The sequence below is a fragment of the Dreissena polymorpha genome, chromosome 3 (assembly GCF_020536995.1).
Source record: "Dreissena polymorpha isolate Duluth1 chromosome 3, UMN_Dpol_1.0, whole genome shotgun sequence".
NCBI lineage: Eukaryota > Metazoa > Mollusca > Bivalvia > Myida > Dreissenidae > Dreissena > Dreissena polymorpha.
Window position 1 is genome coordinate 144,220,284 of NC_068357.1, and position 24,877 is coordinate 144,245,160.

The following is a 24,877-nucleotide window of genomic DNA, read 5'->3' on the forward strand; positions in this document are numbered from 1 at the left end:
AAGGATGACCTTGACCTTGAAGGATGACCTTGACCTTAAAGGATGACCTTGACCTTGAAGGATGACATTGACCTTGAACTTCCACCTCTCAAAATGTGCAGCTTCATGAGAAAGCCCCTTTGAATATTTTTTTATTTTATTTTTATCTTTGACCTTGAAGGATGACCTTGACCTTGAAGGATGACCTTGACCTTGAACTTCCACCACTCAAAATGTGCAGCTTCACGAAGCCATCTCTAGCAACCGATGTGCCACCCCTTATTCTTATAAGCTATTCATTAGCCCTTAGAGTATACATTAACATTTTACATGAAAACCTGTAAGTAACTGTGGGTGGGTTACAGTTAAGCAGGTTCCTGGAAAGAAATATAAATACTACTAAGACATCCATCCCTACATATAGGCAGATAAACATCAATCAAAGTCTTATTGCGAACAGACAATTACAGATCAGTGTTCATGATTTGGTCAAAGTGACCAGAACTCATTAGCAACCCATTTTCTACTCTGAGTACATGACAACAGTACAAAGGTAAGGTACTTGACAACAGTACAAAGGCCAGGTACATGACAACAGTACAAAGGTCAGGTACATGACAATAGTACAAAGGTCAGGTACATGACAACAGTACAAAGGTCAGGTACATGACAACAGTACAAAGGTCAGATACATGACAACAGTACAAAGGTCAGGTACATGACAACAGTACAAAGGTCAGGCGATTTTATATATGAGCAGCAATCTGGTAAAACTGGACTTAATGCATGTGTGTATTATCTCAGATTAGCCTGTGCTGTCAGCGCTGGCTAAGTAGGGAAATACTGTACACTTAAACATTTCCATTTAGAAAAGATTTCCCATAAACAAAAAATCCATAAAAACGTAAAGTGTTGCCTATGATAGACCTGTGCCAACTGCACAGGCTTATCTGTGACATACTTAAAGAACAGGCATTAAGCTTAAACTTTCAAGAGCAGAGCTCAGATGCTATACATGCTATACATGACTTGAAACTTCCCAACAGTCAAAGTTTTGTCATGCTATCTAATTTGAACAGTCAAAGTTTTGTCATGCTATCTAATTTGAACAGTCAAAGTTTTGTCATGTTATCTAATTTGAACAGTTAAAGTTTTGTCATGTTATCTAATTTGAACAGTTAAAGTTTTGTCTGGTTATCTAAGTTAACCCTTTACCACTTAGATACATTATTACCCATTTGTACTTCCTTAGAAAGTTAAATTTTATAAAATACCTTTCTTACTAAATATAAGTTTTAAAGGCTTCTACTGATGAGCAGGAAACAGCGTAAAACCGAAAAGCCTGTGAGTTACTCACATAACCATTTCCACTTTGCTTCTGAGTGGGAACGGGTTAAAGCAAACAATTTTTGTGAGGCTGTGTTTGTTATTAAAGCAATTACAAAATTTCAATTATTAGGAGGAAATCTGTACCAACAGGATAAGCATTCAGGCATATACAATTATGAACCATATTTAATAAATAGAAATGTCCATGCAATGTTTAGCAATGGGTCACATTCTTATAAATGGTACCTCTTGTACATTTAAATATATTGATTTGACCACCTGTGGTTAGTTAATTGTTTAATTCGACTTAGTGTCATTGGGCCACTATTAATGTAATAAAATATTTTATAAATATTTTATGATATACCTATTATTGTTTTGTCAAAAATACAAACTGACAAGATGTAATGTTCTATAACAATCTCTGACAAGCTTTTTGATAATATTGGAAATTTGAGGAATTTCTCAATATTAGTTATTATCCAAACTGGTTTTGGGTTGATACCAAAAATATACCTGTGATTTAGGCAAATTAATAACAGGTATATATTAAACCATGATCTCAAGATATTGGCTCATTCTGAAAATTCCCTTAAGTGAAAATTACTTCAAGACAAAATGAATCAATTTAAACAATCCATGTCCTGATATGCAATCACCATCTTTCTCAGGGTGGCAGACATAATTTAGAATTGACATCTACTTAAATGTGCTCATTGGGAAATGTTAAGCAATTGCAACTTCATAGTGGTTACACAGGATTACACATTTATTATGCAATCTCAAACTGACTAAAAGGTCTTTAAATAAGTTGAGCAGTGGTTGACATGTTGATGGAATTTTGAAATTTTGTAAAATTGGATGCTGCATACAAAAAAATCACTTTATTGGAATAGCAAAATCCTAAATGAATTAAATTGTAATTTAAAAAATGTTCAATCAAGTTTAGACTGCATATCATGATACATTTATAATTATACAGCATACTGAATACAAAATTAAGGAAAATAAAGAAAACAATTATTAACCTAATTTGTATACAGACATCATTGTTCATAAGATGCAAGAACAATCACATGTCACAGCTGTAAGTAAATTATATTTAAAACTAATGAAAATGCATATGGTTTGCTTGCTTATATAAATTTTGTTATTGAAACATCACATTTTCCATCAAAGCAAAACATTATGGTATACAAATCAAAACTATTTTCTTTTTCATGTTCTGAATGTGTTCTTTATGTAATAATATACTTTTAGTATATTACCATGCCTTTAACTGCATTTTTTTAAAACTGTTGTCATGCACATTATACAGACAAAATTTCATTTTTTGGAGGATTATAAAATAATATAATATAAAATCCAGTTTTGAAGTAAAATCAATCTAAATGAGGCATTTATAATTATATATAAAAGTGTATTTTTAACTTAATAAGTTAATAAATAGAACATGTAAAAATGCATATTATTAATTGTTGATAAACAGTTGACTCATTCCAACTTCACATAACAGTTAGACATTTTACGCGTATATTTCCGTTTGACGCTCTTTCGATTGAAATACAACTTCTATAAAAAAAATGTCTGTATTCATTGATGCCACCATTTATATTACCATATTCACTGTTTCACACCAGCACCATGTCACAGATGATGTATGATTGGCCAATAATTTAGGCATAACCCGCTTTTCCTAGAGCAACCCCTGTCATAGGGTATTGGGAACATGATGACATGCAGGTGGGCTACACCACACTATATATTCATATAAAGAAAGCACACAAATGTCATAGCGCATGACAATTTTATCGATGGAGAGCACAACAAACAATTCTCAAGTGCTTGGTGTTTGGAAATGTTTAACTTAGAATTTGTTTTGAGAATAAAAACAACATTCAACAGCATAAACAAAAACTGTACTTTGTACATAAGAATGTGATTTGGAATTTTGTGTGCAAAAACATTCATGGACATTATTAGATTATTGAGGTAAATGTTTATTTATTTATTCATTTTTGTATTTTTTTATATAAAATTCAAATGAAAAGAATCTATGGGCATTTTTTCTGAACATGGATAAAATTCACAATTCACAATAGGCAGTGAGAATACAATTTCTGTAATATATTTTTTTGAAAGAAAATGAGTTAAATGGTATTTCTTTGCATCATTTGGTATGCAAGTTCAAATATCCTTATAACATAAACACTCAGGTATTTCAAGTCATTTTGAAGACTAGACAACTTGCATAAGCCCTACCAAGTAAGTGGGATAAACTTTAATCATAGGTCATTCACCATGGACATTTGTCCCTGGACACACATTTGTCTGGGTAAGTTCTCCTACAGGTCTCAATGTACTCATTAAAACTTGCCTTGATTGTCCCTCATGATATTAAACTGTGCATGTGTGATTTGTATCGGCCAATGTAAAAAACACACACAAAAGTTCAACTTCAATTTCTAAAACATTTTTATTTTTGGCCTTAAGACTTTATTAGAAAAGATATACATCTTTTAAACTTCACCTTGCAGGTGTATTATATTTGGTATGTAAAATCAAGACCCTGGGGTCAAAACTCGCCACATCCAGGGGTTGAAATAATTATTAAGGCCTAATAGACAAAATAATTGAATAATATTTTCTTTTGAAACCACAAGGCTCAATGGTTTAATATTTGGTATGTAAAATAGTATTTGGTTCTCTTCATACTGTGTTTAAATAATGCCCTTGGGGTCAAAACTTGCAACATCACAGGGTCCAATTTTTCATAGTTACATCTAACTTCATATTACTACATGCCGCGTTAGGCAGAAAGTGTCGTCCCTGATTAGCCTGTGCGGACTACACAGGCTAATCTGGGACAACACTTTATGCACATGCATTATGCCTAGTTCTTAGAACGCGACTCAAATAGGTAGGATTGCTGGGACACACTCCAGGGTACCATTTTACTAAGCTACTTACGCAATTCATAGACTTACGCACATATTTTCAATTCAGTCTAGTTCCTTCAAGTTCTTGCTATATTAAAATTTGGTAATTTGAAATGAAATTCATAATATAATGTTACAATCTAAGTAAACATTTATTGCCTCAATCTGAAATTAATGAAATTCAATTATTTTAAAATATGTGCGTAAGTCTAAGACTTGCGTTAGTTGCTTAGTAAAACGGAACCCTCATATAATGCAGCCTCAGGTTTGTGAGGACCTTATAAACTTTTTAATATCCACAATAGAGGAGATAGACACTTGCGGAAATCTGTACCCCTTTGTTTTTGTAAAAATAAGGACTTAAATCCTATTGTTTAAATTTAATTTATTACATAAGAAAATTCCCTTAAAGGTGTATTAATAACAATGGTCAGGAACTTTTAACCAGATACCATAGCTTTACCATAAAATGTTTTTTATACTTAAGTCAATTATTGAAAAATAACAATGACTTTGTTATCAAAGAATACAAACCCAAATATATATCTATGCTTATAATCAACTGTAAATTAAATCTAAAAAACACCATTAGCAACAAAACAATTACTATTCTTCAAAACATGTATTTGCAATAATTCGTAACATAATTGCATGCCCGTGTTTTTCATTATTCACACAGTATCTGATCACAGTTTAATTGTATTAAGTAAACTTGATGGAAACAGCTTTGATAGAACATTTATTGCTTGTATCATTGCAGTAGCCATAAACAAATGCTAAATCACTATTTCACCAACAAAATATGTCCCGAGTGTATCTAAACTCGTGACAATGTGCGATTCAATCAAGCTCTGGGTCCCAATGGAAACAAGAAGCAAGGTACATGGACAAAGTATCACCATACATGATCAATAGAAACATTTATAAAGGGTAATTTATTTGTCAATAATATTTGCATAACAGAATTAGACAATATCAGCCATTAAAATTACCAACAGAAAAACAACACCATTTAGATCCATTTCGCAATTAAAATTGACAGCCAATTTTGAAGCTCATCCCAAATTAAACACTCTCAAATGTTCAATGAGGAGGCGCAAACATTCACTGTTACACAATTTCACAATTACTATTTACCAGACAATGATTATTACTGAAAATAATTTATTGACCGGAAATATGAGAAATTCAACATCATCAGTAATAACATCACTTAGGCCAGCATTTTTTTATTATCTGTTTTACGGGAGCGACCGACACTATTTTTCGACAAATACAAATACAAATAAAAGTCACTTTCTTTTTTTTATTTACATTTCACCCTTTGAACTAGTATTTTATTCAAAACTAGAGAAAAAAAAATTGCGCAGATTGCCGAAAGTGTTGTTCAAAATTTGTTTATGTACGGGTTGTTTCGTTGTGCTAATTCGACTTGTAAAGCGTCAGCGATTTTCATTGGCTATTGCAGCCAATACCACACGCTATTAGCCAATCGGTGAGTATTTAACAAATGATTTTCATATTGCATTTCCGAAATGGCGGACATTAACATCAACGAGACAAATGTAGCATATGTTAAAATCAAATTAATAAAAAAAACGGAGCAGAAACAATTTCAATTAGAAAAGATAATCTTCAGAACACCATTGTTGACATCATGCCCATATTATGTGATACGAAATTCAAAATAATAATGAGTTTTGGCAGATGATGCAGAGGTGTCACCATCGATAACTTTCTGTTTGTTAAAAAGTTTTGGGTAGGTTTAATAAATATGCATTTTTATTAAAATGCATATCCTGTAATATTTTTATAGATAAAAATCAACATCCTGAAAATGTCCAAGAAGTACTACTTTACGTTTCTTTATAATGAACATAAGGACTGAACAACAGGTACTTGCATCAATAATCCCATTCCCCACCCACCCATATATATTCTTTATTTAGAAAAAAACGTATGCAACACAGCTTCTGAAGAAAATAACATTGGGTCCCAATGTTTGTATGTCCGTCAAAGTCACAAGAAAGTTTTATTTATTTTTCTTGACATTATTTTTCAAAAATGAGTTATTATTTAGCTGAAATATGATGTTCTATCAACTGTAAATAATGTTTTCATACTGCAAGATTTGTACTGCAAGGAATGCAAATAAATTTATCACACCTCAGGCTCTGTTGATAAATGTGCTCAGGGCCCTCGTTTGGCTGTTTTTGGAGCCAAAATTCGGCCCCATTCCCACCTTAAAATAGTATACTTTTTTCCTCTTTTTCACCTAAAATTCCCCCCTCCAAAACCATTTTTTTTTTTTTTACCTTTTATACCTATGTTGCCAGCTGGTATCTTGCTATAAACCTATGATTAAATGTAAATTACATTAAAATTGAGCAATATTAAGTGTTGAATGATTGGAGAAAAGATCTTGTAAAATTCCCCTTTTCGCCGAAAACGACATGAAATTCCCCCCTCTAAGGACCCTGGCCCCAATCCCCCAAAATGTAGCAAGGGCCCTGGTGCTCAATCGGCTCTATGTATTTGTTCCAAGGGTTATTATTATCTTCACATTTATATAGCTCTCTCTGTTTATTATATATCCAAAACATGTTATTGCTGTTTCTCCTTAAAATAATACAGACAACACATTCCATAGAAATTTTCATTTGAACTTAAACTGTGAATAAGAGAGGAACAAAATAATATGTGCAAAAGTTTACACCATTTTATTTTGACAATACTCTGCGTCTTTTACGAAATTTTTAAAATAAAATTTTATTTTAAAATATACAATTACATAGTTCAAAAGTTATGTTCTATATATAATTAATCTTGCGAGTAAGTTATATACAGTCAGCAGAGTAATTCTACTAGAACAATTTAAATCCTTGCTACATGTGCTATTTAATTCTTTATACGGCTTTCTCTTAAGAAAATGTTCAATGAAATAAATCTAGGTTTCTAGGTATATTGTGTCTTTTACCTCAATATTTTGTTGGGGCTAATGTGAAGCCAATGGACATGATACAAAACCTACGAAGATTTCCGCCATACAATCTCACATACAAAATAAATATCACCTAACCCATGCGTTTTGAGAGAATAATATTGTTTAACTCTTTATTATATAAGTAAATGTTACGCATGCGAAACAAGGACTCCAAATGTATGATTTGATCACACCTAGAAGAAGAAAACACTAACATGTTACACACCAAATATTGAACCCCTGACCCTTGCGGTGTCTGTGTTGTTAGGGATTATCAAAAACATTAATCTATATAAATCAGTTGACCCCTGAAGCGCAAACAGTTTTGACCACGTAGACATGCTTTGAGGAAACTTAGCAAAGAACCACTATATGGTTGGCATGCAACGCAACAAACCAAAGGGCCTTGCGGTTTCAGAGAATGATTATATTATTTATATTTATAAGCAAAATAGTAGGAGGGCAAATTTTCTGCATGATTTGAACAAACTTCAAAGAGAACCTCATAAGGATGTTACACACCAAATATTGTAGTCATGCCTCTTGTGTTCACTTTACATATATAAACACTATAACTCTCTTTGAATATAAAATGAAATGCAGCACATATTTTTATAAGTCTATAACTCACGGTTTTTTAAATAAAATATTCACATTTTATGTGCTAGAACTTTCACTACACAAAGTTTGGATCAAGATCAATTCAAGCGCAGTCTGATCAGAATCCAAAGTGTTCGCTTAACATCTCTAGAAGTACTGACTGAATGACAATTATGTTGAACAGTTTGGATCCTGATCAGACTGTTCTTTTGGAGCCAAAATGGTCGCAATCGCCCTAAGGTCCAATTTCCTGTTATGTGGCTCATTTTTTCTCATGATTGATACAAATTATCATGATATAAAGCAAGTCTGTTGTATATTAAAAAGTATTTTTGAGTGTGCATATTCCACCCATGGATGAAAGTTACAAAGTTGGCTGTTATTTAAAGCTATTTAACAATTTTAAAAGTTTTCAATTCTTTTTTATTTAAGTCAAATGCATACTATATTTGTTATAAACATACATATGATGAACACTCAACAAAAGTTTAACAATCACTATAATACACTACACACCTGGCGTGGTTAATGGTCTCTATTGAAGCAATATAGTATAATACATGCAAAAGGTCAGCTTTTACATATAAATATATCTAAAAATATGTTTACTATTATTATAAAAAGCTTCTACAACAGAGTAATAAGATATATAAAACACTTAAAGGTTAATGCAAGTATACATAAGTTTAAATTGGCTTAATTTTAAATTTTCAAAAATAAAATAAATAATCAGTTTAGACAGTTTTATTTTTATTTTTTTGGTAGACTGCTCACTTTTCATGATCTTATTTTTATTTTTATTTATCCCCCCCCTGACTCAATTTTTTTGAAAAATTTCCCGTAAAACAAATTAAATAAAAATGCTGGCCTTAGATGCAATCTGAATATGTTATAGTATGTTACTAAACTATTTTTTACACTTTACTGTATTTTCTTCACATTTGTTTTTGTTATGATAACATTTCTTCTGATAAAAATAACACACTCCATTTTATCACATGCTATACCCTGATTTCCATGTAATACAACCATTACATATTTTTTTTTATTACACATGTGTATTACAGCATTTGTAAGCGGTTTCATTGGCTTAGTGTTGTTTATTGACCAATCGCATTTTGTTATTTTTGCTGCAATGCGTCAAATGACGTCATGAAATGTAAACAACATTCAGGATTTATCATTATGTTTGCTTAAATATTTATTTAATTTGCTCATTTAAAAGCATGTGATAAAAAAGATCTGACACTCGTTGTCATATCATACCATATTTTATTAAACTCGTCCAGGAAAGGATATGACAACTTGTGCCAGATCCTATACATAGATTATACTCTTAAAACTGAAGATATACAATTTATGGTCAACATTTTTTTATTACAATATTAAACTAAGACATGAATATGACTAGGAAACGTTTTATCAAATTTCTTAACTATCATGTTATATAAAATTTACTAAAATAAACCATCTTTTTGCCATCAATAAAATGCTTGTTTCAATAGTATTCATAACAAACAAAATTAACACAATACCCACATGTAAACTGGTATTTAAAAAAACACAATATAATATAAGTGTATTATGAACAAATTTACAATTACTTTTGGCATTGTTGCATGCCCACTTTTGTACCCATTTCATTCCTCTCCATTCATCAAACCTGGGCCATTACAGATACTTTTTCCATTTAAGGGTTTGTAGAATATGGCAACGAAGATATTATGGACCAAAGGTAACGTCTGTGCTGTGTGCACTTAAGGTTTCTAATCAAAATTCATTGGGGACACACCGGGTCTTGGCAATAATATACAAGTAACCTCAATGGTATTTAAACGATGCCAAAATTGTCATTGTTATGCTTCTACAACCTTACATCAAAGAACATTTAATTCTTAATAAGCAAAATCAATATCCCATGGAAAGGTTACATAACTGGTCAAAAGGGCGCTAATTGCTTGTTTAACTCAAGACTAATACCAGAGTTTAAGAAACTATTAGTCCTGGGTATTACGTGATGATTTCCTTGCATTTTACCAGTCTGAATACATGTATGTTTTCAATTGAACAAACACAATTAGTGAATGACACTCTTATTTTGTAGATGTTCTGGGCCTTTATTCACTAACAAATTGTTAGACATCTTGAAATGAAAAACATATCATAATTAATTTAAGTATAAATAAGAAACATATTTTATCTATGCCAATTAGAATATATCTGGTGGTTTCAAGGTAGATTTCCTTCTTTTTTGCGCTTTAAAAATCGCTTTTGTCGAAATGGATGTATACGTCTAGAAATCCTACTTTCAGTTTTTAAAGCAGTACCGTCTAAAAAATAATAAATTACTTGCTAACTAAGCTATAGATTTAATTTTATCTATGCCAATTAGAATATATCTTGCGGTTACAAGGTAGAAATCCGTCTTTTTGCGCTTTAAAACTAAAAAATAATCGCGTTTGTCGAAATGGACGTCTATGTATATAAATCCTACTTTCGGTTTTAAAATAAAAAAAAATAATTAATTAATTGCTTACTAGGCTATAGATTTAATAACAATTTAGCACACTTTCAAATTGAATCTATATGTATTGATTAACATGTATTTCATTTCAAGGTGTGTGGCTTTAAGAATTGAAGATTAGACTTAGAACCCCAAAAAATATGTTCAGTGTTTGATTATACAGGCTATAAATGTTGCTATTGTCATAAATAAAATGTTCCGAATGAAGAATAGTGTCAAATATGAATTATTAAATTGTGTGTTACACGGAACTGTATTACACTTATGAGACCAAAACTGTTTCAATAATATTTATTTTGAGACTTAAGTCTTACTATTAGTTGTTGAATATGGGCTCGGGTATCACTCCTTCAGAACTTTTATTCTTATGTTTAATTATAAAAGTTTTTTTATGTTTTGAAAAGAAAGATTCTATAAACTTGCCGTTAAATAATGATTTCATGTGATTTAAGGTATTAATTTGACTTCTGTTCCCTGAATAAATGCGCCAGGTTTTTAAGAAATAATATATTGAAACTAAATGTCAAATGGCAACACATAATATGCGTAACAATTTTCAATTGCGACAGATACTCAAATGATTCTTGTTACATTTTTACATAATTGTGTTAATGCCATGCATGTTGATCTTTTAGTGAAATGAAAGAGGAAGAGTTATTTTTTAAGTGCATACTCACGTAAATGATGAAACACAATAAATTTAAAATTGAGCTGACAAGTTTCATAATTATTTTCTAAAAACAATATATATAAAAACTTTTTTATGTAATTATATTTGAATTGATTTTATAAAAGACTATTTGTTAGGCTTTACAAACTCAATAATCTAAGACTGCTGAACAATATGTTATGCTCATAAATGAAATGTGAATAGTATTATATCAAAAGGAATGTTTATTTGATGATATTTAAACAATATGACAAGGTTTGTTATGTTGAAATCATCTAATAGACTCATCATCACACAATATAATAACAATAATATTATATATATTTTTTATACCAGAATCACAATAGTGCAAGAGAGTGTTCTCTGATCATTCACAGATCACATGATTTTCAGTCTAAGAGTCAAATTAACATTAAATATAGCTTGCAACAGAAAATAACATCCCTTAAGGTCAAATCAGAAAACAAATCTGTCAATAGTATTTAACCAACATTGAAAAATGTTCATAACTGTGACCACTAAGGTTTCATTTGATAAAGCATCGGCCTTCCAAAAAATGACAATAAAACAGGCATCAGTTTTTGTCTCGAAAGTGGTTTGATTGTACTACAGAAGTGAAATAACAAAAACGTGAATCATTTACAAGATATCGTGGTGTGATAGGACAACAAACTGTTTATGTGCTAAAGAACTTTCATTACTTTATAACAGATTGCATGTGCACTCATAAGTTCACGACAATGCCACATGATCAGAGAGTAAATTCACTGATTGCAGCCAACTGTCCTCCATTGATTTATAATCTGTCATGGAGTGCAATCGCAAGTGATATGGAACCAGACTGCATTAAATAGAGTGATGGTCCTGAAGCATGCTTAAAATATGTAAAGTTAGAAGAATATCAGAACTGTCCTACGTGCACGATTTCACATATTTGTCTCAACAGGGATGTGTAGATCAAAATGACTGGTACTTATAGTATCAGATATGGGGCTTTCAAAATAAGCAGTTTGCATTTAAGTGTGTACCAAGGGATAATACATAGCTGTAACATTTTTTTCAATATTTAAAATGTTAACATAACAAACACTAATACCAACTAATTATTTCCGAGTAGTTTATAATTAGAAGTGGATTATAATACATGAATTCTATGGTGCGTGTACAGATTGCAAGAGTGTACAACTGTAGTCCAGAAGGCCATATTTATATTATAAAACAATCATATAATGTCATATTTTAGCCAGAATTATCGTAACACATATAATTACAAAAATGTCATTTTGTTTTCTACTAAAAACACAAATAAATTAGCTATTATTAGTAAGAAGTGTCCTCTAAACGTTTTTTTCTTAACTTAAAAAAAATTATAATAAGAGTTGTTGTTGACGACTTTTATAAGAATATGCCATGACAAGCATAAATCTTCACAATCTTTACTAAACAATATACATGTATCTTCTCTGTGATTTTAGCTCATTTATATTAACTACTGCAAGAATGATTAATGTATCAATTATGATCGCAAACCAAACAGTCAACATACTGAATATGATCAAATAAAGCAAACAATGATCAAAACTCAGCCTTGAATACAAAGAAAACCTTAAGGGTCGAAACAAACAGTTAGGATTGGTTGTATCAGTGGAAACAATCGAGAGGGCTTTTTTATGACTAACAAACACAAGTACATTGTATTGGCAAATATTTACAAAAATAGTTTATGATTCTTGGAATGTTCCTGAAATGCGAATCCACAGTCCTCAACAAAGTTCACTGAACATCGTAAAGAGTTGCATTAATTACTGGTCAAACACGTGCCTGAATTTATTGCATATGGGGTTTCATTTGATTGAAATATCAAACAACTTCAACATCAATATCATAATAACAGTCCATCATTAATTGAGTTCTGTATTGACAAGGATTGCTTTAAACACTACAAATGCTATACAGTATTGCAATGGCCCAGAGGACAGCACGCAATTTAGTTCAATGTCAGGTCGTTGACTAAGCATGGAATTGTGGTTAACAGATCATCCTTGCTTATGATGCTTGTATGTACATGATTAAAGGAAAGACAAAATGTAATGATATCATTTGTTTACGTCGCCTTTATCTAAAATTTGTTTGAAAAAATAATTAAAAGCTTAGGCCATTATTCAATTGATTAATGTTACATACATGCAATTAATTTAATTAAAATTGTTTCCAAGGTTAACATGATTTTAACACTAGTAAGTGTTTCATGAATCTGAGTCTATGAATACCTTATCCTCACCAAGAAACTAAATAAACTATACTTCATTGATTTCAAGAAAACTACTTTTCATTCTAATGTACAATGAAGTTATGCTGTATATAGATATTCTAATACCATAAGCATTCATTTCTGTATAAAAGCATTTGAAAACAAAACATTATAAGATTCATTAAAAACATGTTAATTTCACTTTGGTCCAATGGTCTGACAGACTGTTTTGAAAGGTTGTACTTTATGCAATCAATGCAAACCTCAGTTAAGGCACTGAGACGACCATTCATAATTCCAAACGTGTACAACATTCATGGACAACACCTTTTCAAAATGTAGACTGAGCCATAAACTGGCCTTATTGAAAGCTAATGCAGCAAGCACAGTTGAAACAGCTGGAAACCTATTTTGCACTTGATGATACAATCTCTATTATTCATAGAGCACGTCAACATTACATAAATTAATACTTAGAATTAGTTGGATCACAGGTGATGTCACGATTTTGTAACATAAAAGTAAATTTATTTTTTTTTATTGATAATTCTATTCTAAGGATTGCTTTATGATTATTAATAAAAAGCAACGCACTTGAGCACTTTAAAAGACACAGCATGATGATTGAATCGCTTAAATTGTGTTAACTTCCATCTGCTTAAACCATTATGTACAAACAAATGAGATCAAAACCTAAATTAAGACTCCTTTTTACAAGAGCTTTATGAATATTTTATAGCACATAGTTACATACCAAAATAATACCTTAAAAAAATAATCCTGTCTAATGATGTTTTTCATGTCGTAATACATGTATAGGTATATACAATCAATTTACAAAGACATGTACATGCATATACTCATTTTACCGTTATGTCCTGTGTTTTAACTATCTTTCCATTTTCAGAGTCAAAGGGGAAGACAAACAGAACTAGGAAAAACAAAGATTCAATAAGCTCGTCAATGGTGATGGACCGGACTAGTCAGGTCTACATATCAGGGGAGGCGATCATTGGAGCAGTCACCTGTCTTGGAAATGGGCTGGTTATTGTGGCGGTGTTGCGCAACAGACGACTACAAACTGTAACCAACTGCTTTATAGTGAGCCTTGCTATTGCAGATTTTGTGGTTGGTGTGGTCGTTGCACCCATAGCTGCCTTGACGTACATTGGCATACCTCACGATTTTCTTGGGTGCGTTTTCATGAATTCCATTGTTGTTGCCTTCACACAGGTCTCCATTTTCAACCTCCTGGCAGTGGCCTTTGAGAGATTCTTTGCAATTAAGCACCCTTTTGAGTATCACAAATATCTGACCATTCATCGGGCAATCTATATCAATGTCATCGTCTCGGTGATTGGACTTTTATTTGGAATGATTCCCGTCTTTGGTTGGAACCTGAGGAGCGAAATGACTGACAAATGGAAATGCAATTTTGTGACAACTGTTGACATGAACTATGTCGTGTATTTCCATTTCTTTGGCTGCATTGTGACCCCACTGTTGATCATAGTTGGAATCTACATTTACATATTCCAGGTTGTCAGAAAGCAGATGTCACAGATAGTGGCCTTAGAAATCGCTGCGCCAAGTCAATCTAAATCCACTGTCAAATCGAAATTCAAACGAGAAATCAAAGCTGCAAAATCACTGGCCCTCGTTATTCTACTGTTTGCATTGTGCTGGATACCAATACATGTGCTAAACACCATCAGCCTGACTTGTGGACCATCTTGTCTCTATCCTACTGAGCTGTTATTGTTTACCATTCTCCTCAGCCACGCAAACTCCGCCTTTAACCCCATACTATACGCCTATGGGAACAGCAACTTCAAGCAGGCCTTCATGAAAATGCTCTGCAATAAGAATATCACGCCCGAACACATCTCAACGTTTCCTAGCTCTCAACCCAAGAATCGTAACCAATCCAGCGATGACAAGGAACCAAACAACATAGGGGGCAAAGAACCGAGAAGTGTCTCACCCAAAGATATTCCTAATGACCAAACAGGAAATGGTGTTTGCAGGACACCAACAGTTTCAAGGGCAGACTCGTTTACCATTAGGAATAACACAAAGCATGTCTCAATGCAGATTTTTACAGTTGACAAAGAGCAAATGCAATCTGACACCTTATCTTGACATGTTTCTTTACAATAAGACCATAAATTTATCATTTTGTACCTTAGATCTTAAATCACCTTGATTTGCATACAGCGCAGAATGATAATTTATAGGGGATAAATCTGATATTGAAAGATATGAGCCATTTCAATGAGTTATAAACATATTTGACATAATGATTTGAGGATTTAGCATGGAACTATGGTATTTTGTATAGATATGAACAGTGCCGGTGAAAACCAGGCTTAATGCATGTATGCAAGGTATCATCCCAGATTAGCAAGTGCAATTTGCAGTTTTGTGATATTGTAAGAAATACTCCAATATGTTGTGTACTCAAGGTTTGTTAGCTCAAATGATGTATTTCAATTATTTATATTATTTATAAATACACTATTTATATGTCTGGTCAATTTAGTGAGCAAAATCATTGTGTTGCCTTTATGATAACCATACATAAAAACACTATTGGCATTTACTTTCAAGGCATTGAAATATAATCACACATTCCATAACTATAATATACCCTAATTTCAAAACTGCAGGTTTGGTCATACGTCATAAAAATATTTTATCCTAATACTTCAGCAGAATAGATAGGACAACAAACATATAACTTTTTTATTATATTATATACTCTCCATATTGTTTTTATCACATTTTTATTTTGTATTTTAAGGTCACTATGTATTTAAATGAGCCATAGTACTCAATGTTGGAGAAAAAACAACATAACCAACAACTGGAAAAGCCATGTGATGGTTTGACAGGATTCAAGTTTTTCATGTTCTTGACCTCACTCGTTAGCCCTCTGCATCTCAGAAGCAAAGTGAAAATGGCTATATGAAAACAGCATCAAACCAGAACAGCCTGTGAGTAACTTGCAGTCTGTTCAGGTTTTATGCTGTTTGCTGCTGATAAGTACCTAAGGGTTGGAAATGAAGCCTTTAAAACTGCAATCTAGTAAGAAAGGTCTTTAATTAAATTTAACTTTCTTAGGGACTACAAATGCGTGAAAATACGTATCAAAGTAGTAAAAGGTTAAAAGGCACTTATAGGATAAATTGAGTGTTAGGTGAGTATTGACAAAATAAGAGAGTAATCTTTCTAGCCAGAAACATTTGAGATCATGTCCTGCATGGCACTCATCTGTTGCTAAGACTTATATGACAATATTCACCTTATATTCTCTATATGTATACATTTAAAGAAGGTTTCTGTATGTTAAGTCAGATGAATGCTACCTTCTGTTTTATGATTATTGAAAGAAACCTGCAATTAAATTCTTACACTATACATATATAATAGAATATACATGTGTATTGATAATTATTACCAACAGCACAAATGTATATTAAAATATATATGCAACTTTTTTAAATAATTAAACTAACATACATAGGTGTTCAATATGACATCACAAAACAAAATGTATATATTAAATTATGAAAAAATATCAAAATTTCAGACTTGAAAATCTTAATTAATTATAGCAGTAACACATTTAATATAAAGAGGTATAAATTAATTGAACTATTTATGGGAATAAATAAAGAATGTGAGATCATTTGACATGAAGAAAATTGTGGTCTATGTATATTGCCATGGGGGACATTTTTCAACCATATTTACATAAGGATGTTTCCTGGATATTTTTATTAGTATTATAACCACTTCATCAATGTAATACTTAACCATTTAATCATACAGATAAAAAATGATTGCAATTTATATAAAGAACACTTGTCAAATAAACCTATTAACTATCATAGATAAATAAATGTCACTTTGCTACTAGAAAAACAAAAAGTCTATATATGGGAAGAAACTGTGACATTTCCAATAATAAATGCAGAAATTGTCAAGTCTATCATCAGACAGTCGGAACTATTTCTAAATATAATACACAACAAGGATTTTATTTAATTAAGTGCCTCCTGATATAGTAATGAATTTTTAAAATGTTAATTAACCAAATGAAACTCAGCAGTTCATAACACCAATTTTTAAAGTATATAAATTTTATTAGTGAATTGCGATTTCTTTACTTACATGTCATTTTGAACATACTCATATTTTATTGTTCTTATTTCTGTTAATGTTCTGTACCTGTGATTGACTCTTATTGTTTTTTTGTGATCTCAGATATTCTCTTTACTACATATCAACTGTTTGTTGTTTTGTATTATAATATTTTATGAAAAATAAATGTAATTAATTATCTAAATACTTGCTTTCTGCTTTAGTTTTCAAATTACATTTTGCAAAAAGGGCATTGGACATATCAAATAAATATTTATAGGTGATAGCATTTTGTTTCGACTGTAAAACTTTGTCTGGCAATTCCCAGGTAAACACTTACACAGTTGTCGACCAGCAGCAGCCTTTGTCAGTAATATTAACCTTTTACTTCCTTATTTATGGTCATTTGAGCCTTGTTCTGAGAAAACTGGGCTAAATGCATGTGCGTAAAGTGTCATCCCAGATTAGACTGTGCAGTCCGCACAGGCTAATCAGGGATGACACTTTCCACCTAAACGTGATTTTCAGTAAGAAGGGACTTCCTTTTAAAGACAAATACCATTAAAGCGGAAAGTGTCGTCCCTGATTAGCCTGTGCGCACTGCACAGGCTAATCTGGGACGACACTTAATGCACAAGCATTAAGCCCAGTTTTCTCAGAACATGACACATTTATTCTCACTGGGACTGTTCATTAGAAAAGATAGTCCAATTATTCTTGTTGTCAGATAACTTTTGTTTTTGCTTATTTTAGTTGCTAAAAGCTCATTCTACAATGCATTTGATTAAATTAGCTGCATTCTGGGAAAATAGGGCTAAATGCATGTGTCCAGTTTTCCCTGAGTACGTCACAAATATTTCTAGTAAACTGCATGTCTCCATTTGCCAACACACTCCCAATAAGAAAAATCCAAATGGCAATAAAAATAACTTTCTTTCTAACAATATTTTGTTGTATCTTTTAATAAAATATTTTACAGCAATACATGTATTAATATTGTTTGTGATCAACATTAATTTTGCAAAGCTTCACAACTTAGTTAAGCAATATAACCTTTAACTTTACCCAAAGATGTCCATAATGGCAGGTCAAAAACAAAGTACATCTGTTAGCTCATTATTCTAAAAGTTCATAACTCCCACATGGTTACAGTAAACATGAGACTGTAAGGCATAGTCTGTCATGTGACCACTTAAAATGGGCATTAACAGCATAAATGTCCCAGTACTGAAATGTCATCATAGGCATTAATCAGCTTCATGTTGTTGGTATGATCAAACTTGACCTGTTGTTTGAATTATAAAGAGCCCACACGAAACGTGTGTCTTAGATGTGGAACTGTAAATATGAAGTTGTTGAGTCAATATAGGAGCTAGGACATTAATAATGTTAACGAGTAGTCATTTTTGTCATGTACAGTCTGTTATGTGCTTTGATGATTTCCGAAACAAAAAGCGACTTTGTATGTTCTGTAATACCTGTCAACTTTTTAAAACTTAAAAAAAAGCCTTTTGTAACAAAGTTCTAACAAAATTTATTTATGATAAAAATAAAAACCAGATCTGAGAAAATATCAAGCAAGGTTTCTGAGACCCAGGTTTCTAGCCAATATTCATTTTGTATTTACAATGCTGTAATGCACGCTATATAGAGTGGTGGCTGTAATGCACGCTATACAGAGTGGTGGCTGTAATGCACGCTATACAGAGTGGTGGCTGTAATGCATGCTATACAGAGTGGTGGCTGTAATGCACGCTATACAGAGTGGTGGCTGTAATGCACGCTATACAGAGTGGTGGCTGTAATGCACGCTATACAGAGGGGTGGCTGTAATGCACGCTATACAGAGTGGTGGCTGTAATGCACGCTATACAGAGTGGTGGCTGTAATGCACGCTATACAGAGTGGTGGCTGTAATGCACGCTATACAGAGTGGTGGCTGTAATGCACGCTATACAGAGTGGTGGCTGTAATGCACGCTATACAGAGTGGTGGCTGTAATGCACGCTATACAGAGTGGTGGCTGTAATGCACGCTATACAGAGTGGTGGCTGTAATGCACGCTATACAGAGTGGTGACTGTAATGCACGCTTTACAGAGTGGTGGCTGTAATGCACGCTATACAGAGTGGTGGCTGTAATGCACACTATACAGAGTGGTGACTGTACTGCATGCTATACAGAGTGGTGGCTGTAATGCACGCTATACAGAGTGGTGACTGTAATGCACGCTATACAGAGTGGTGGCTGTAATGCACGCTATACAGAGTGGTGGCTGTAATGCACGCTATACAGAGTGGTGGCTGCAGAACACTCTGCCAACAAGGCTTTAATGGCTTCACATTGCAGATGCTCTAATGTTAAAGAGGTTTAACAAAGTTAAAACCCAAAACAATCAAAAATTCTGAAAATCATTGAGGTACTTTGATTTATATGTGAATCTATGGAATCTCACAATTTGCACATAATTTAAAAATTGAGCCATGTGTTGTTTTTTTATGACATTTTAAGTCATACAAAATTTTTCTTTTTACCAGAACAATTTTTCACTTTTATTTTTGTAAGCTTATCTATAACTAAGTGGTGTTTGGTGGTGTTTATCTTTCTCTTTTTATGATTAAAAAGGTAAAAAACAACCCTGTATATTTCAGCCAAATTTAAGGATCTTCAGGCGAATTGATAAAAACCACAATTTATTTGTTTTGGCTAAGTAATTGTAAATACAAATTTACTTAAGTTGCTATAGTGTGAGGTGTCTAGCCTGCATGGCCTTGACACCATATGATACCTACAAATAAAACTGGTAAACAATTAAAAGGTTGTATATTACAAGCCTCATTCAGCCAGCAACAATTTGCTTTTACACTCTGCAATATCATATCTAATTGAAGACACAGACATGGTTTACGTGCAACAAACATTTACAAGTGGACTAAATGTTTTGTTTTGTATTTCCATTGAGTATATTTTATTTCCTGGTTGATAGGTGTGTGTTGGTTAAGGGCATCCCACTCCACACCATACGTATTTTACAAACAATATATGAGCCGCGTTCTGAGAAAACTGGGTTTAATGCTTGTGCGTAAAGTGTCATCCCAGATTAGCCTGTGCTGTTTGCACAGGCAAATCAGGGACGACACTTTCCGCTTTTATGGTATTTTTAGTTTCAAGATTGTCCCTTCTTACCGAAAATCAAGTTTAGGCGAAAAGTGTCATCCCTGGTTTGCCTGTGCGGACTGCACATGCTAATCTGGGATGACACTTTACGCACAAGCATTAATCCCAGTTTTCTCAGAACGCGACTCATATGCATATTATAACAGTTTTATTTCATACATAATACAATCAATAGCTTCTACATTACAATATAAACAAATAATGTTATTAATAAAGAATTGATTTAAGTCCCTAAGCACAACTACTGGAAAAGGCATAACAACAGTTCCCATTCTTTACTTTTTACGCAAATCATTAAAGTAATTAGTTTTGCTTAGTACATGACAATGTAAGGACAGGTACAACTTTGCTGCTGTAAGAGTGGGTCAAGTTTTTTCATTTTATAATTACCAATAAACCTTTTTATAAAAACAAAAAATAAATTTAAAGGTCCACTTGTATTTGCATGTCCCAATATAAAGGAATGCATATTAAGAAAGTTCGAAAAGTGATTACATCCAGAAAACAATTATTTGATTAACTGATTAATATGATTACTTTCCCAAAATATATGTTGAATAGTTTCACATTCAGTTTCACAAAAGGTGCAGTTGAACGGCCGTTAATCACGCGCGCCACCTCTTTTTTGCGATGCATTAATCAATGAGCCAATGCAACTTCCGAGGTGCCGCTCAGCCCTGATGTTTTGAAATTTCATGGACAATTTTACAGGGTGATTAGGTTAAATATGTTTTTTCCACACAATTTGCGTTATTTTTAAAATCAGGCAATGTAGTGCGATTCAGCGAAGATTGATTTGTCCAAAAATGTTCAGACACGTACATTCTCAACCTATTTAAAAACGTGAGAACCTTTATAAGTTGTGGCATTGTGGAGTTTAAAAAGCATTTCGATGAATTTTTTCTGTGTGACTAGAACATGTCCACCCAATTAAATCAAACGATTGCGTACAACATACATTAGATGCTGCATGCACACAAATATTGGCTTCTTGCCGACGTAGTAGATAATTTTGCAATTTTCCAAAAGAGATGGAGCCAATGCTTAGGAGGTGGCGCTAATGATAGGAGGTGGCGCCATTGCAGGATGTATCAATTATTAGTCGTATCGCAATGACATTATCACATGACGTAGATTTGATAGATAATGTTATTTGTTATATTAAATTTATTTATCAACATACATACGGAAGCCCAAATCATTAACACGATCTATGATAAATAAGATGTAGTTTTTTTAATATATAAGTGATCAACTCAATTAAGAAGTCACCAACATAAATAAAACATACAGTACGATGTATACCAAAAATTTGTAATACTCAATCAAACCAATAACTTAATGGTCAACATTATTAAAATAATTCATTGACATCAATATGTGTATACAGTATGATAATTCACGAAATAAGTATAAGATAACACTTCTTGAAAGTGATTTGTGGCCGTTAAACCAAATGCTTAATTTACTAAAAGGCCGAGATCAACGAAACTTAATTAGGCTTATTTATGTTGTTTTTCCCACTATCAACTCCAAAAAATGAAGATACTCGGTCTTTTTCCGTTAACATTTTTTTATAATACATGTTAAATGATGTTATCTTGCAAAGAAAAACGTTTTAATCCATCAATACATTATTAGAAAACTACTTTTTCTAATTAAAAACCCACGCAACTCAAATGTGCTGATATAGTCAACTTACTAAAATAATGTTAGTCCTGTAAACATAATAGAAACCATAAAATATAATATTCCACTTTGAAATACATGTAGCTAAAAATGTGCATTGGCGCCACCTCCTAATCTGAGCGCCACCTCCTTGGCATTGTCTCCATCTCTTTTTGAAAAATTCAAATTTATCTATTAGATCGGCTGGAAACCAATGTTTTTGTGCATGCATTAACTTGTACAGGTTCAAAGCAATCGTTTTATGTAATGAGCGATTTAATTGGCAGGGAATTTGCTCATCAATAGCCAAACGGCATCGATTTGCTTTTACAAATTCTGCCATGCCACAAATTATAAAGGTCCTCGCGTTTCCAAATGGGTTGTGATTGTATGTTTCTAGACATTTTTAGATGAATTTATAATCGCTGAATCACACTACATTGGCCGATTTTTTTTAAATATTGCGAAATGTGTTGAAAAACATATTAAACCTAATCACCATGCAAAATTATCCGATAAATTTCAAAACATCCGATCCTGAGCGCCACCTCAGAAATTTCATTGGCTCATTTAGTAATGCATCTCAAAAATGAGGTGGCGCGCGTGATTAACTGCTGTGAGTTGGCTGTAGTTGCCTATCCAATTTTAAATAGTAAGGAGCTCGTACCTAAGATTCTAGGTATAATTCTATATTAAAACCACTGTAAATTGGTATCGCATGTAATACGGAAAGGCATATCAAAAATATGTCGCCATTGACATTCATTTGTTTCAATATTATTAAAAATATTCGACCATTAAGCTAAGCACACTGGCAATGACTCGTTTAAAAAAATTATATCGTACATTGGTTTCTTACCCTTTGTATTTACTAAGATGGACCGTATACTAGTTGTAAAGACACAGACAGGTCGCAGTGGTGTAGTGGATATAGTGTCCGCCTAGCGATCGGGAGGTCATGGGTTGGATCCCCACTGTGGGAGCGTTCTCTAGATCTTCCCCAAAGACAACAGTGAACAACTACTGGTTACAGGCCCAAGAAACGGACTCGAAAGCGTTTCTATAAGCCTGAGGCTTTCTATGCAATCGAGCTAAAATAATAGGTTTAAACTAAGACCTGCTTCAATCATTGAACCATAATGGAAGCAGTTTTCTCGTGATTTTTCTGCTTTGCTGTCAAGAATCATAAATAAAACTGGTATTATACCATTTAATTTTTTCACTTAGAAATAGCAATGTACAATTCTCTGAGCAGCTACAATAAATCAAGATGACAAAATGATCACTTTCAAATGATGTTTCAGGAAAATCCACAGCATTATATAGAACTAATAAGAGGAATTAACAATCAGATCTTTAGGTTCACAGTGATTGTCTCTCTGATTGGTGATACAATAAAGGACCTACCCCCTGTCTGTTATAACATCAAGGAAGGTTTTGTGATCTCATAAGCAAACATTATGACTCCATTCAAATTAGTATACAGATGCGAAGGATATATGAAGCTACACTTCTGGGATATGTCTTAAGACCCATTTTCTCTTGACACTGTTCATATGGACTGACACCAGTTAAAAGTGTCAGCTTAAGAAGCATCCAATTAATTTGATTTTCTTTAGCCTGTTAACAATAAATAATTTATTATAAATCATCTTCATCCCTTGAACATACATGTATGAATCCATAACATTCATCAAGGACCCAATAAGCAATATAATTATGCTTATATTTGTTTTACTTTATAGTAATAATCTGATCACATGACTTTGTAAAACAAATATATTATCTATGAAAAGTGCTTGATATGGCTATCATGCATGTACAAACAAAGAACGACCATTATTATACACCTATTGATTTTACAATAATTCTGGTTTAAATTCCTAGAACAAGACAAATACACATTTTACAGCATGCGATTTTACAGCAACTTTCGATCATTTGTTTTTCATCTACCGATGGAAAAATTAATTGCACTTCACTTCCTGTAATCAGCAAATAAAAAAGCAGCTCAGTGTGCTCTATCATAGGGATGCTTTTACTTTTGAGCAGTTTATGAACAAATCTGTTAATCAGTTTGCTACACTGATTGTCTTTTGTGTTTATTCTGAGTTTGAGGGTTCATTAGTCTATTTTAGTCTATTTTAGCATAGTTTTTTTAATGTTTGCAGAATATCAGATGTAAAGAGTTTTGAATGATGTTAAATCGATGCAATATTAATAAATTGAATCTCATGTGCTAACACAAAATTCTGCTGAAATTGTGTATGTAAAAATAATGATTTAGAATGTTTGGTTTTGGTTGATGATTGTTCAAACACATCTGTTTGTTACTAACATATGTTATTTTAAGCATTCATGATACCTATAATGAAAACTTAATGTGGCCTCTAGAGTGTGTTCACATGGTTTTGCTTCAATTTGACCTGATGACCTAGATTTTGACCAACATGACCCAGTTATGAATTCGGACAAGGCCCAGTTTCAAACTATCATTTGGACAAATATTCACACAAAGTTTCATGGTGATAAGGCAAAACATATGACCAATATGTGTTCACAAGCTTTTTTCTTTTATTTGAGCTTGTGACCTACTTTTTCACCCCACATG

General features: G+C 32.5%; 2 protein-coding genes across 2 annotated transcripts in view; one reads left to right on the forward strand and one right to left on the reverse strand.

Annotated features, from left to right (window-relative positions):
• Positions 1-24,877, reverse strand: part of LOC127871807 (cilia- and flagella-associated protein 61-like) — a 78,981-nt gene that overhangs the window by 14,868 nt on the left and 39,236 nt on the right. The gene's annotated exons all lie outside the window — the stretch shown is intronic.
• Positions 2,374-17,439, forward strand: LOC127871808 (adenosine receptor A1-like). The gene is made up of 2 exons (XM_052415012.1): positions 2,374-2,395; positions 14,183-17,439. The coding sequence occupies exon 2, from the start codon at positions 14,239-14,241 to the stop codon at positions 15,415-15,417; it is 1,179 nt and encodes a 392-aa protein (XP_052270972.1). The 5' UTR covers positions 2,374-2,395; positions 14,183-14,238; the 3' UTR covers positions 15,418-17,439.

Coding starts and splice junctions, on each gene's coding strand:
- LOC127871808 (XM_052415012.1), top strand. CDS start 14,239: ATGGTGATGGACCGGACTAGTCAGGTCTACATATCAGGGGAGGCGATC.